At 32.8% G+C, this 16,210-nt stretch overlaps 1 protein-coding gene across 1 annotated transcript in view; it reads left to right on the plus strand.

Annotated features, from left to right (window-relative positions):
- Positions 1-16,210, plus strand: part of GABRG1 (gamma-aminobutyric acid type A receptor subunit gamma1) — an 88,525-nt gene that overhangs the window by 39,133 nt on the left and 33,182 nt on the right. The window contains exon 3 of the mRNA XM_032135688.2: positions 5,388-5,455. Within this exon, the coding sequence (XP_031991579.1) occupies positions 5,388-5,455 (68 nt within the window). The remainder of the gene's footprint in view (positions 1-5,387; positions 5,456-16,210) is intronic.

A 16,210-nucleotide genomic window follows, 5' to 3' on the forward strand; every position in this document is an offset into this window, starting at 1 on the left:
GCTTCCCGAGTGAGGCAGTGCCTCGCCCTGCTTCGGCTCGCGCACAGTGCGCTTCACCGACTGTCCTGCACCCACTGTTTGGCACTCCCTAGTGAGATGAAACCGGTACCTCAAGCAGAAATGCAGAAATCACCAGTCTTCTGTGTCGCTCGGGCTGGGAGCTGGAGACCGGAGCTGTTCCTATTAGGCCATCTTGGCTCCACCCCCAATTTTTGTTGTTTTTCATAGGCATTTTATATGGCTCTATTCCCTGGCTTGGGAAATCTGGATGCTTTTCTGTATCTTCCACCTGCCTTAACTCCTTTCATCAGCAATCTAGTCTGAAGATATGTGCTGCTGATGCACAACTCTCTTGAGGTCAAAAAACCTGTGAGATGCTGCTAACCAAGTTGTTTTCTTTTGGCGTGCTTTATACCCACAAGAAAATAAAATATCCTAAAAGTGCTAAAGAGTAGGTGTGCAGATCTTCCTCTGCTTTTTCTTCTTTAAGTCCTATCACTTCTATTTTTCCTTTTCCCTGATCAGGTATGGGAGCAAGAGCAGGTTGCCAAGTCTGCTGCCTAAACATATATTTAAGTAGAGAATGAGAAACCAGCCTTCAATTTTCCTGAGAAGACATTCTTGGGAATACACACACACACACACACACACGCCATTTAAATATAGATATATGGTGTGTGCGTGTGTGTGTGTGTGTATTTTATAGTGGGATATACACTATACCATGCCTGTATTGTAAGGTGCGAAAAGTAATTTATAATGAAATATTTGGCATTCTATATGCGAATGCTCAGGTTTAACTACACTGAAATTATGAAGCTTCCAGATGCTTGCATTTATACACAGAATGACTGCATATTGGAAAGCCTGCATAAGTCAAGAGATATAAATGTGTCTTATCAGTGACTCCAGTACTGTGAGCAACATTGTAGTTGGTGATATGGCTGTCTAAAATGGTGTACAACATTTTGTAAAATTCAGAACAAAATAAATACCATCTTCCTGTGTTTTATTTTTCAGGAATTCCCGGCAAACACAAAAATACTTTGTGTTTGTGTGTAAAAAAACTCATCTTCTAGGTTCAGACTATAAAGCATACTGTTTTACCTATATGAATGCTAGACAGGATATTCAAAATCTTGTTAAATGTGGGACAATTTTTCATTGCATATGACTGTTTTATGAAGTTCAAGCACTTCATCCACTAAACACTATTACTAACAATCCCAATTTTTGTGACGAACACAGACAGCTGCCCAGAAATTTTCAAAATAATTTACAGGAGACATGGTGTTCTCATTGAGAACCACTGGTGAACATTGTTCATTAAAACTTACTGAAATGATAGAAATGTTGTTTTGCATTGACCATTTTGGAAGCACTGGCCACAAGTGGCTTTTCGGTACTTGAAATGTGATTAGTGTGGTTAAGAAATATTTTTATTTCATTTAAATGCAGTTAATTTCTATTTAAATTTAAACAGCCATATGTTTCTACTGGCTACAGTATTAGACAGCTCAGCCTTAACAATCTGCTTATCCCTATATACCTTTTCATCCACATATATCTAAATGTAACCTGGGAAGGTTGATTGTCAAGTGGTGTTTGACGTTTCCTTGTTAATTAAGATCTCAGAAGAAGTATCTAAACTCAAGCCTGGCATCTATCTTTGGGTCAAAGACCTCTGCTGTATAGTCTAGGGAAACTGGAACATGTTAATCATAATTATTTCAAAGTCTGTATGTGATATGGGCCTGGAGTTTTCCTTCTTGGGACGTGTTTCTAAGCTCTACCATTTAATAACCATAGGCTTTCTGTTAACTAGATCAGTATTTTATTTTTCTCAATTTTATAACCTGTAACATTATTTTCATTTTTATTTACCTTTGAAAAATTTATCTCCTCCTGATTTTTTCCTGATTCATGGATTACTTTTTAAGTGTTATTTAATTTCTAAATATTTAGGGATTTTTAAAGATATCTTTTTTGTTAATGACTTCTATTTTAACTTTGTTGTGATCAGAGAATATACTTATATTATTTCAACCTTATATAAGCATGATACAATAATGAAAACCAGGAAGATAATATTGATATATTACTACCAGTGAATACTTGGCCCCACTTCCCAATGGTCTCAATAACGTATTCACAGAAGGATGATTCAGTTCAGAAATAATATTACATTTTTGTTCCTTTACTAGTGAATTTCACCACATATAGAAGAAATAACTACTATAAGTCTTACACAAATTCTTTCAAAAAAATAGAGAAAGGATACTCAACTCATTTTACTAAACCAGAAAAATCCTGATAACTAAACCAGACAGGGATATTACAAGAAAAAATCGATACACTCGTATCTCTCATGAATGTATCAGTTGAATGAAACGGTTGGTACATTTATGAGAAGCAATTATTTGCAGATAAAAACAGTTGACTCCCTGAATAAACTTTCAGAAAATCGTCATAGAGGCTGCTCTGCCTATGGAGTAGTCATTCTTTTATTTCTTTGCTTTCTAAAAAAAAAAAAAAACCAAAACCAAAAACTTGCTTTCACAATAAAAGAAACTATTCATAGAAATTTGAGTAGGTTGATAAAAATAAACCCGTCTATGGGCAAGGACCAGAAGGGAGTCCAAAAGCAATCAGTTGTTTAAGAGTGAGTGTTCACACTAGGTGGTTGCTTGCTTTTTTGGAATTGTACCTGTATCATTTACAAACAATAATACACTTGGTTGAATGAAATATTTAAATTGGGAGTAAAATTTGTATAACATAAAATAAAGAAAAAAATTATGTGTGATAACTGCAATATCTGAATAAGTGGGACTATTTCTCTTTCTTAAGGCCTATTCTGTGACAATAAGAAAACTGTATAAAACTCTCCAGGCTTAGAGTTTTTAATTGACCTAAATTAATTTTAATATACAAAAGTGGCCAAAAAGCTACATAATCTGCTAAAGGTATCTTAGTGAAATTAGAATAGTGTGTCCAAGAAAACATGGTTAAAATCAATTATAAAGAAAATATTTTTAAAATCTATTGTAGTTTATATTTTCTCACTGATATACCAATTACCCACCTCTACAATTGGCTCTCCTAACTATTGCCTTTGCTACTTGGAATCTGAATGTGGAAACTTTATTGATCACAAAGCTTTTTCTTTTTAAAATTTTAAATTTTTCTTCCTATTTCTATTTTCTGGATGTTCTTTAAGTTGCCCTGAACCTCTATTCTTTCTATATACTGACTCCCACTGGGAGAATATCTACTTATATCCTGTTGAGCAACTTAAAGCAAGTACTTAGAATAACAGCACAGAAAGAAACCTTGCAAAAATAATCCAGTGTCATCTCTTACCTGCCTTCACATTTATATATACATATGTGATTTGCCATGGCAGTACATGGTTTTCTCATGCATCGTTACGCTATTGCAAAAAAGAGATCTTTGATCTCCATGTGTATTGATGAATTAAACATAGTCTGTGCTTAATTTCAAGATGTTATTTAGAGTCTGGAATGACAATTCTCTGTTAGTTTTATTTTTCTAGTTTTAAATTAAAATACAATGTTTTAGTTTTTGAACATCACTCATATCGTGCAACTGAATAAACTTTGGATTGAGAAAATCATAGTGCTAAGAAAGAGTACTTAGTCAATTTCCAAAAAGCCTATATTTTAAGTAATATTACTCATAAGTATTGTTCATAGTATGAATCAAAGCAACAATGAGTCATTATTAAGAAGCAATTACAGATTTCTGGGTTTTTTTTCTTAATTATATTTTAAAGCATGTCACCAACCTTGGTTTTAAAATTAATATGAAATATTTTAGTCTACTTTCGGGTTTATTCGTCTTTTTGGGTTGGTGCTGCAGATTCAAAGATCAGATCAAATAGCACTCAAGTTTACAAAATGGTGAACAGAATAACTCAAAAAGATTCGTCATAGCTTTCACATACATATTTAACAATTATTAACTAAGTATCTTCTATATTAGTAGCAATATTGGACTATATGATTGTTCTTTTGTCTCATCCTGGGTGCAATTGCTCTATGCTCATCATAAAACCCTTCAGTGTCTCTGCTTCTATGTAACTCATGCAAAATGCCAGAGTTATTTTTCTAATGTATATGTTTATCTTATAATTGGCTAAGAAATGTTGATGTCAGGAAACCAAGACAGCTAACTTATATCTGTAACCTCTGACATTGTAAACGTAGAAAACATTTATCTTCTAAAGAAAATTGTCCCAGGAACAATTACCCTCTCAATGTAGACAATGTTCAGCTTTGAATATGTGAAATAAAAGTAGGCACTTGCTGTTTGCTGATTTATCAGTTTAACTGAAAAAAATCTCTTATTATATAAGAATGGTACATTGTTTATACCAGTTATAATTACTTATAATGGTAATAAATATACTTACAAATGGAACTAGTAAATCTATTGTCTTGTTGTTAATTGATTTTCATGAAAATCATTCTGTAAATCTAACTATAATTGGCTTAATTTTACATTTATTGGCTACAATTCTTAGCTAGTCAGAAACAAATGAGAAACAGTTAAAGCAACTCATCTCAGAAGTCATCAGCTTATGTTAAATTGTAAAACCTATAAATCATATGACCCACTTTTATTTAAGATATCTAATTGATGGCTAACAAATGGAATTGCATTTTCAAGTATTGTGTAGGTCTAGAGACATAGTTTTGTGTACTAAAATTTAATCTGTGTTATTAAATATGTATGCCATATAATAATATTTTTGCTTGAGGAAAAACAAACTGTGTAAGTGTTGTATGTTTCTTAAGTGTATTTTTAATTTCAAGGGGTAAAATATTATTCTAAAATTTTATAGACATTGTTTTACAAAATGCTTCAAGTTTTTCACTGAAGTTTGGTAGCTTGAGGGCTCTGTCAGATTGAAAAATGCCAAGACCAGGAAACTGAGACTGAATGGATATTCAGCCTGGCAGACTTGTGTGTGTATTAAAAGAATAAGTACATCTTGCCTGGTCAATCACAGCATTGCAATTAGAGTGATAAGTACTCGGTCATACAGGAAAAACAGATGAAGTTTGAAAAGGTTAACTGAGCATGTATGACGAAAAACATGCCACAATAACAAAGTTTCAGTCTACAAGGTCGTTTTTCTGCATTATCTCATGTGCTTTATCTCTATATAATTATCTGTGACTGATTTGCAAACCGAAAAGATTGTTTTTATAATGGCTACATTTCTGCATTTCATAATAAAAGATGTTTTATGATTGAAATGGTAAGATATAAGTAGTTATTAAGATTTCTTTAAAACTAAGACTTATTTAAAACAATGTCTAATCGTATCTTTGACCTTTCTTTTTGTTGATATTTTGCAGTGAGGCCCACAGTAATTGAAACTGATGTTTATGTAAACAGCATTGGACCAGTTGATCCAATTAATATGGTGAGTAAGAAATATTAAAAATAATATCTGCCACAGAGATCTCTGAAGTGTATACCTCCAAAACAGAATTCGCATGTGAGTAATTTTTTATAGTTAATTCTGAATGAATTCAGATCAACATGTACATTTACTTTGTGCCAGGTATTGGCAACTGGAGCTAAACTATACCTGTATCTAAGAATCTGTATCTTGTTATTCCAATGTGCTGTGTTTGGTAGAACTATGCAATGGCATAACAAATTATCATCTGATCCACCAAGAAGAGGTCCCTGAAGAAATGTGGAAAGAAAAGCATCAGAAAGCCTGAGTGGAAAGTATTCAATCAGAGAAAAAAAAGGACTTACTGGCAGAGAAAGCAGCATGCACAAAGTCACAGAGGAATGAAACAGCCTGATAAGATCAGGGGCACTTCCAGCAATTTGATGTTACTGGAATATAAAGTGTAAAGTAAGGAATTGAGGCAAAAGGGATATTTAAGGGTCTTATCAAGGACGGTCTCGTAAGCCATCGTAATAGGAAGCTTGTAAATTGTATTATGTATAAATTGTATCCCTTGGGAGAAGATAAATGACAGGAAACATTTTACCAGGGGAGTGTCAAATGCAGATGTACATTTTTTAATACATCTCTCTTACAGCAGTATAGAAGATGGAGGTGAGAGTCCAAGTTAGGGTTACAGAGACCCGTTACATGTTATTGTATTAGTCTGGACAATAGATCTTCAAGGGCTTACCTACTGCAGTGGCAATCAAGGTGGAGATGACAATAATATATTTTTTTCAAAATAGATAATTTTTTGAGAATTTGGTGACTTATTAATTATGTATAACCTGACTCGAAGGTATCAAAATGAAGAGATTTTGAAGATTGTAGAGTCATTATCAGATGTAGGAATACAGTGCAGGCCTATGTACCCCAAATGCTCATGGTGCATTCAGGAGGAACTGTCCAGCAGCATTTCGCCTTATAGATCTGCCACCAGGGAAGATGTTAGGACAAAATATAGATGTAGATGAGAAAGAGAAAGGAGACAAGCAGTATATAATAAAGCTTAAGACTTAAGAATGTGTGAGATGATCTAAGAGAATATTCAGATTAAGAAGATCACAGATCTGAGGACCAGATGGTGTAATGAGATGAATGTATATAAAATATAGTTGCAAGAAAGAGAAGCACAGAAAGGGGACATATTCAGAAAAGTCAGAAGGGTAGGAGCAAAACCGAGAGAAGATGATATAAAATCTGAGACAGTAAAGAGGATAAAGAAGGAGGGAATGATAATGAATTACAAATGCACATGAGAATACAATAAAATGGATTTGATAGCGATAACTGGCATTGGTAAGTATGTGGTGTTGAGTATCTTTGTTAGGAGAAATTCAGTTGGAATGGTGAAGGCAGGAAAGGGATAACAGCTGGATTGCACATCCCTCCTTCATCTTCAAAACTGATCTCATGCCCAAACTTTTTGCCATGGATCCCTGAGAATAAATATGGTTCCTGCAGGGATAGTCATGTAGTCATGTGCTGTTTTCTGGGTGCTAGGGAGTGAGTGGGAATGTAGATTTAATTTTATAAACTACTATTTTGAGAAACATGGCTTAGAAGAAGATGAGATAAGAGTATGGGGGTAGAGAAGGTAGAGGAGAGAAGAAGAGAAATAAGGGAGGGAGAGATAATTTGAGAAAATATCAAGACAGGACCATTTAGAATAAAAACTAAGAAAGTGTGATATTCATTTTTTATGTTTTATACATAGAATAAATAGTGTTTTATTACTAATGAAGAACAAAATTAACAATGCCAAAATAAGCAACCGGCATTATTTAAAAAAAGACTTCATAATGTTCAGTTCCAAATGCTAATAATCCCATTTCTGTGAGTTCAAACTACTGGGTGCCATGGAATGCATTCAATAAGGTCTTCTACTCCTCTCCTTCGCTTTTGCCTTTGGTATTAGTTCGCTAGGGTTGCCACAACGAAGTAGCACAGACTGGTGGTTTAAACAACAACAATCTATTTCTTGAAGTTATAGAGGCCAGAAGTCCAAGATCAAAGCCTTGGCTGGTTTGGTTTCTTTGTAGATCTATGTCATTGGCTTGCAGACAGCTGCTTTCTCACCGTGTCCTCACATGGTCTTTTCTCTGTGCCTGTGCATCCCTGGTGTCTCTTTCTGTATCCAACTTTGCTCTTCTTATCACAAGTCATATTGTGTTAGGGCCCACCCTAGAAGCCGCACTTTGACTTTAAAGGCTCTGCCTTTAAATATAGTCACATTCTAAAGTTCTTAGGATTAAGTCTTCAACATATGAATTTAGGGGGTAACACAGTTCAGCCCATAAGACATCCAAAGATAATTCTCAAATATTTTGCTGATTTTCTTCTTCATTTTATTTATTCAGTATTATAACAGTCAAGTCATCCCTTTGTTACAGGCTTTACCACTTTATAGCTGGTGAACCTTTATAATATGCCTAACAGTTGCCTATGTCTGCTTACTGCTTTGGTGTGACAGTCACACTCAGTTTTTCTCTTACTCGATGTAATCTTTCCATGACTCTCATTAACTTTTACAGCTGTCTGCACTGATTATTGTAGTGACAGCATTTTAGCCATGCCATAAGTGACATCTTTGTCACATTAGTGCAAGAAAATATGAACTGGCTGTGGATAAATTGAATTTGAGAGGAAGAAGGAATGTTCCAATAGACTGACCTAGAAGTTAGTCTTAAATTAGGGGCTAACATTCAGGGAAAAGTCGAGGCTGGGGCCAAATCTTTGTCAGGAATTTGCTAAACCTCTGTGAGATGGGGGAAAACAGCCTTAAAGTGAAGAGAGAAGAACAAAGAAATGAATAGCAGACCTTAGGGAACACGTGTATTTAAGGACCTGAAAGATGAAGCTGAGATAATAAATGAAACATCAAGGTTGGCAAGAAAGTGACAAAACAATGACGTGGAAACCAAGGGAAGAGAAAGTTTCAACAAATCTTTTTAGTATTAGTTCTACCCAAACTACTATACAATCAGTTGATTTTTGCAAACAGAAAACTTTTAATATACACGTGTAATATATTATATCTGCAAATATATATAATAATATCTGCAAATATCAGATTTCATAAAGTAGTACATTGCTAAAATGTTATTTTTTTTCTTTGGTGGAATATTGTAATGTTTAGTTTCTAAGTAACCAATGCCTAGAGAAAATAAGCCTGTTTGGGCATATGGGAATGTTTGCATTTTCATGAGATATATATTTTTTGTTTGGGGTTTATGTTTTCAATTTGCATGAATACATTAAATAGAAATATGGTCATTAAAGTAAAGAGAAACAAGATTCAAGGATGTATTGGTATTCTAGAAACACTTTGACGAGAATGGCCATCACAGACTTTTACAATGAACTTCCTATATAAAAGATCAATGGTATTAAAGATTTAGTTTCCCTAGTGGAGCAAATTACACACCTGTAACCTTCAACTGTGATCATTTAAAAAAACCTAATTAAATAAAATTGCTATTGAAACTAGTGATACTAAAACAGGTGAAAATAAACAAATTAAAGAACCCCATGGAACACTTGATAATGTTTATTAAAAAGAAAAGCATTGTAATACTAGGGATGAATAAGAAATAGGTTATGTAGAAGACTATTTTAACTAAACAATACAGGGAAACTAGAATTCACTTTTCATAAAATGAGCAAAATTGCTTTGAATGTGAGTGTAATCAAGGAAGCAGATTTGAGCATATTTAAGCAAGAGGTCGCCACACCCTTAAGTACTCATATAATTTAAGTGACCAGTAAGAAACAAAATTAATATATTAGTTTGTTTTTTATAAGTTAGCCAAAATTTGTTTTGCTGCATAATGGGTGTTTCTTTTTAAACTTAGATACATAAAATAGCATTTCCATAGATTTCTGAATAATGCCTAAAATGACATTATTCTACAATGCAATATGCTTTTCTTTTTACAGTCAAAATGAGTAACAGATGCATTAATGAAGACTGGGAAAAATAGAGTAACTTGGAAAGAAGCTGTTCAATTTTATATATGGTTTGATTAAAACTATCTTCGATATAAGCAGAACAAAAATATGCAATCAGAATTGAAGTCAAGAACATGTTACTGGAGATTATTAGACAATATAGTTATAACCTCCTAACTTTTCAGATTTGGGGGAGATTATGTATCTTTACTCTTCTAAGTAAATATCTCACAATGTTGGGTACCCTCTGACTAGCAAGTACAACACTCAAGGGCCATAGTAAGTCTTTAAAGCCAAGTCAAAATTGATAAGAACTCCTGGAAATTCAAGATGATATTATGGGTATCTAACAGGAGGCTACAGCATAAGATTAGTAAGTACAAAAGTAGCTACAACTAAAAATTCCAGATATAATTTGGACATGAATTTAATTGTAGGAACTGGTATACCCTTATATAATCCAATATTAAGAGATGACTAATATGAAAACTTTGAAAGTAAGGGACAAGGAACAACTAATAAAAACTACTTAGATCCCAGTTTGCATCTGCAGAACTTAATTTAAATATTTTCTAATTGCAAGAGTGATATGTCACACAGCCCTAGAATATACTTCTGAAACTGGGTAGACTCTTCCTGCTGGAAATTGAAACTAGATAGAATCTTCCTGCTGGGAATTGAAACTGGATAGAATCTTCCTGCTAGAAATTCTGATTTATCTTAGTAATGGAGACAGGGCTGAGGAACAAGGGCACCAGCTATGAAGACGACAATTTAAAAAGGAGCTGGGAAGTTACCTGGGCTATACTTCAGAATAACTACCTGCTGGAGAGGACTACAAGGGGGTGAGCAGTAGGCAAAGAGGATCAGGCAAACTTAGCAAATGACAGAATGCTTTCATTCTGGCCTGTGCAGAAAGATGTAACAGGAATGCCCATTTTCAGAATCTTTTTAAACAGAAAACGAAAATCTAATTGCTCTCTACAAAAGGAAAAAAAAAAAAACTTTTTAAACAAAAATGTATGTGGAGCTACAGAAGTCACAAACATTATTTATTATAGAATATAAATAAGGGATATTTCTCAATAACAATTGTTTTTCCTTCATTGAAGTGAAATGGCCAAGTATCCAACCTTAATGTGGATAGGCTATGATTACTAATCCATAAAAAACTAGAAAAAATTGTAACCAATTCAAGACTGTCTACCTTGAGGTATCTATCTTGAAGTGTCAAAAAATTCAAAAAATTTTTGAATTTGTTTTCTAAAAATTCAAAATATTCACTTTCAATATTTGACCAAAATCTATGGTCAAATAGATTTAATAGGAAGTTCAAAATGGTGAGAACTGACTTTTAAGTAAGCCTCTTTAACTTTTCAAACTCATTTTGATAATAAACTCTCAAGACATATAACTTGTATTTAAGCATTGTAAACATATGGAGAAAACTGGTGCTCATAGAGATATTCTTTCCATATAATTTATTCCATTGCAAGAAACACATGTTTCTAGGGTGGTTCATGCAATTGGTTCTAGCATTCTATAGGCTGATCTCTTTCTCACCCTCTCTTTTCCTCCCTCCCACCCTCCCTTACTCTGTCCCTCTCTCCCTTTTATGTCTCTGGGCTTCTAGTTTTAGGAGATAAAACCTTTAGCTATAGTTTCTACATATCAAAGAAACCCTTTTTATTCATTTTACTATATTAACTGGAAGGAGTCAATTCTTGCCAAGCACATTAGCTTGAAGAATTTTGAAATGGCAAATGCTTGGAAATAAGATTTTGTTTGCTATTTAGATAACTGACCTGCGTATGCTAATGGTGGGGAAGAAAAAGGTATTAGTCTTCTTAGATGTGATTAATTGCAGTACTTTAGGAAACACATTTGTATTTTTAAAATCTATTATAAGTTTATTTTCTTAGTGTTTGCAGTATTTTAAAGCTTGAAACTATAGTTTTAATTTCTTTTCTTCTGCATATTATATTAACTTTTTGTCACTACATAACATAAAATATACTTTTAACAGATATTATTTTAAAATAATTAAAAAATTAGTTACTTTTGATTCAACATTTGTAGAGAAAAAATTAAATATTAGAAATGAATAAAAGTCATTTTCATCTCTGTTTGTTTTATCCAGTGTGTTCATTGGCTCTATAAATATGAAGTGAAAGTTCCTAGTATTAGGAAATTAGATTAACCTTAGAATCTCTAAAAATTATCAAAATAATTTTATTTCTTAATTCAAATACACGTTATATATATATATTTCATTTTTTTATTTGTCTGTTATATATTTATTTACCATTTATTGTAGTGACAATTGGTTCATTGTTAAAAAAGATATCAGAAAAGATATGTCATTCTTTCTTCAGAAGACATAAAACCTAGCAGAGGAGATAACTAAAAATGCAAATTAGACTGAGATAGAAGGGAAAAGGCAAGAAAAATGCTGTGTATGAAGCTATACCTATTTTAAATTGTAAATGGTGATCCTAACGCTATTTTCTTCTGAAAATGTTCTTCATAAAATAGTTTTTTATTATAAAGGAAATACATACTCAATCTAGGAAAATTAGAAATTTAATTTAGATAAAAGAAAAAATTTAAAATATCCTGAAATATTATATCTAGTGGTCACCATTGTTACGATCATAACTTTATGTACATATTTTTATCCAATGCTTTATTAACCTCACTATTTTATAGTATGTTTTTCTGTGTTATACTATGTCATTACTTTTTAAAAATATTTTATTATTATTATTATACTTTAAGTTTTAGGGTACATGTGCACAACGTGCAGGTTTGTTACATATGTATACATGTGCCATGTTGGTGTGCTGCACCCATTAACTCGTCATTTAGCATTAGGTATATCTCCTAATGCTATCCCTTCCCCCTCCCCCGACCCTACAACTGTCCCCAGTGTGTGATGTTCCCCTTCCTGTGTCCATGTGTTCTCCTTGTAAATAATATGCAACATTTAACGGATTTTTAAAAAGTAATGATATACTATGTCATTACTTTTAAAAAATCCTTTAAATGTTGCATATTATTTAGTAATGAATTATTTTACATGTGGAATATTTCCAATTTGCTGTAATTAAGAGTAATATTATTATTAAATATTTTAGCCACCATTATTATTTCTTCAGGCTATGTGTATACGCACCCTAGACCTCTTATAGATTTTGGTCAAATATTGAAAGTGAATATTTTGAATGTTTAGAAGACAAATTCAAAAATTTTTTGAATTTTTTGAAACTTCAAGATAGATACCTCAAGGCAGACAGTCTTGAATTGATTACAGTTTTTTTAGTTTTTTTATGGGTTAGTAATCATAGAATGTTGTAGAATATACTGCTTGGTAATTCTGGCCTCAGGGCAGGTTTGTGGGCAATGTTCTGACAGAATGAATGTCTAGTTTGCTTCAGCTCATGACTATCATAAATGTACTTAAAACTTGGTTTTTGGCCTTGCTTTAACCAGCTGCTCCAAGTCACTATTCCAAATCTCAGATGTTATAGCTGATTCAAACATACTCCTGTGATTCCTAATTTTTTACAGCTTTATTTACACATTTATTTATTGGAAAAGAGTGACTTCGCTAATAATATAAACACACACCCAATCATACATATCTAAGAAAAAGTAATTTAGCATATATATATATATATATATATAATATATATATATAAACATGACCTAAGACAAATTTAGTTAGTTCATATTTTGTCATGTCAGGAGATTACATTCTAAAATTGTGTAGAGCTACATAAATTAGTTGAATGTTAAAAACCAAAATTCCCTTAAATGTACGTATGCATGCACTCACAAACACACATATTTTCATATAGATTTTAGTATAAAGAGCTACTGCTTAGAAAAATGGTAGCCTCCATGATTCAGATTGAAGAGTCCTAGACAAATTTTCTCATCTGTAGATTTTTTAATTTATATAAATGTATGGGGTACAAGCATAATTTTGTCACATGGATAGGTTGTGCAGTGATGAAGTCAGGCTTTTAGGGTAGCCATCATCACAATAATGTACATTTACCTGTTAAGGAATTTATTATCTTCCTCACCACTCTGCCACTCCACCCTCCTGAATCTCCATTATCTCTCATTCCACACTGTACATCCATGTGTACACAGTTTAACGTTCCCACTTATAAATGGAAATATTTGTATTTATCTTTCTTTATCTGAGTTGTTTCACTCAGTGGCCTCCAGTTCCATCCGTGTTGCTGCAAAATATATTATATAAACTCCAAAATGCACTTAAATGTCCTAGAATTCTGCAATTAGATATAATTTACTTTATATAGCAAGGACCTTTCTTTCTTTCTTCTTTTATTTGATTTTTTTTTTTTGTAGATATAAACACTCTGATAAAGAAATGGAATACAAAGCCATAGTTTTTCAAACCTTCATAACCCCAAATGATAGGAAAAAGACAATTTTGTGAAAAATAAAAAACCAAGTTCTCAGGCCAGGAGATTCTGATAGAGTAATCTCAGATGAAGTCCTAGGATTAGAATTTTGAAAATTCTGGCTGGGCACAGTGGCTCACGCCTGTATTCCTAGGACGTCAAGAGGCCGAGGCGGGAGGATCACCTGAGCTCAGAAGTTCAAAACCAGCCTGGGCAATTCAGTGAGCTCTTGCCTCTAATTTTTTAAAATAAAATTTTAAGTAAAATTTTAAAATAAGATGTTAAAAGTAAAAAAATTAAAAATTAACAAAAAGAATTTTGAAAGTGCTTATCAGAGAATTCTAATCAACCAGGTTTGGAGATTACTAGTCTAGGCCATTTTCACCTATAAATTTAGTAGGGATTAGGTAGGATTAAAGGAAAGTAAACAATGGTACTTATAGACTGAAAGTATTTGTATGAGGAAGAGTCATTGAAAGAAACCATGTTTACCTTAGGCTTTATTCCTCCTTATAGGTAGGACTTTTTAAAAAATATATATTAATTTCTAATATTTTATAATGTTTTCATGATCATAGAGTCTTAGAGCTGGGAAAGATAATAATTATGATCTTGCCTTGTGCCCACATTTCACCAATAAGAGTGTATAAACAACTTGGTCAGCACTCTAGTAAGTCTCAGAATCAGAATTATGACAAAATTTTCCCATTCCATCCAATCAGTGTTCTTTGTACTACATATTACTCTTACTATAATGCATACTTTGGATATATTCAGTATTTGTTCTATTGATTATCTGGAAAGTATTTAAAATTATGTATGTAATTAAAATACAATACCTTATCTCTTATTCAATGTGTTATTTTTATATCTAGCAAAGGCTTAAAATTATGTAGTAAAGGTTTGTCTTAGATTGGCAATGAATTTGAACTAACACCAGCTGCTCTTCAGTTTAATTAAAATGTGAAGTAGAGAAAACTTATTTAAATGTCTTGACTTTTGGCATTTTGTTATAATAAAAATTGTAACAAATTACCATAACTGAAGTTGTTAAAACTGTATGATAAGCCTTGGATTTCCTGGTATGGGTAGCTAGCTTTGTGACATGCACAATAGGATTCAAACTCCTGAGGTAAACAGAAGCAGCAAGTGCTTCTGACAGCAGTGCAAATAATGCCCCACTAGCAGGATACAATGTTGGAAAGTTCTTCATTTTCTGCAGCTGGACTGTGGACAACAGTAAGCATTTTATAAACTGGTAATGATATAAATAATTTAAAACACGAGTCATGTGGACTATTTCTAAATATATCATTTCCAAATATAGTGTTCTCTCTTGCTCAGATAGACAGACTAATTCAGACATCAAGAAAATATTTTTAGCACAGGGCAGTCACAGATTTAGAAACACTTTTCCCATTCAGATCATACAGCAATTAATCTAGCTATTTAGCATTGAACCAATCTGTAACAAATGTTGCACATGTGGATAGAAAGCAAGTTTGCCTATTGGCGGATGAAGCTTTTCTAGGAAGCAGAACCTTCATCTGAATATCAATCACTTATCACAGAGGACTTCTTATCAAGCCATTAATTGGTAATAAACTGTGACGGGGGCGTATAGTTTGAGTGTGTTTATACAATAGTCCCTCCTTATCTGTGGTTTTGCTTTCTGTGGTTTCAGTTACCCATGGTCAACAATGATCTGAAAATAGGTGAGCACAGTACAATAAGATTTTGAGAAGAAGGTAGAGATCACATTCATGGAACTTTCAGGATAGTATTTTGTTATTAAAATTATATTATGTAATTCATTGTTGTCAGTCTCTTACTGTGCATAATTTATCACTTGAACATTATCATAGGTACTTATGTACAGGAAAAACATGGTATATATAGGGTTCCCAACTATTCAAGGTTTCAGGCATTCAATGGGGATCTTGGAATGTATCCCCATGAATAAGGGGGATCTTTTGTATATTTGTTATCATACTATGTTTCATGCTTAGGAAGCGTGCTCCATGCAGGTTAGACTTATTCAATCATTTATTCATCTAAATACCCCACAGTGATAACATAGATACAAATGCCATGGAAGTAAAAAACAAGATGAAAGAAAGGTAAGGATGAAATAAGTGACCAAAACTACTCATTGTCAAAATATAAATTTCATTTCTCTGGTTTAAAAATTTTTGCTTCATATGGATGACCTGAGTTATGGTAAAGAGGTTAAAATTGTGGAGTACATGATCCGAGTCTCTTACACGTTGTATGATCTTGGAAAGTCTTCCTTGTATCTCAATTAAAATGAGGGAAAAGCAGG

Source organism: Hylobates moloch, unplaced genomic scaffold (assembly GCF_009828535.3).
Source record: "Hylobates moloch isolate HMO894 unplaced genomic scaffold, HMol_V3 SCAFFOLD_17, whole genome shotgun sequence".
NCBI classification, from domain to species: Eukaryota; Metazoa; Chordata; class Mammalia; order Primates; family Hylobatidae; genus Hylobates; species Hylobates moloch.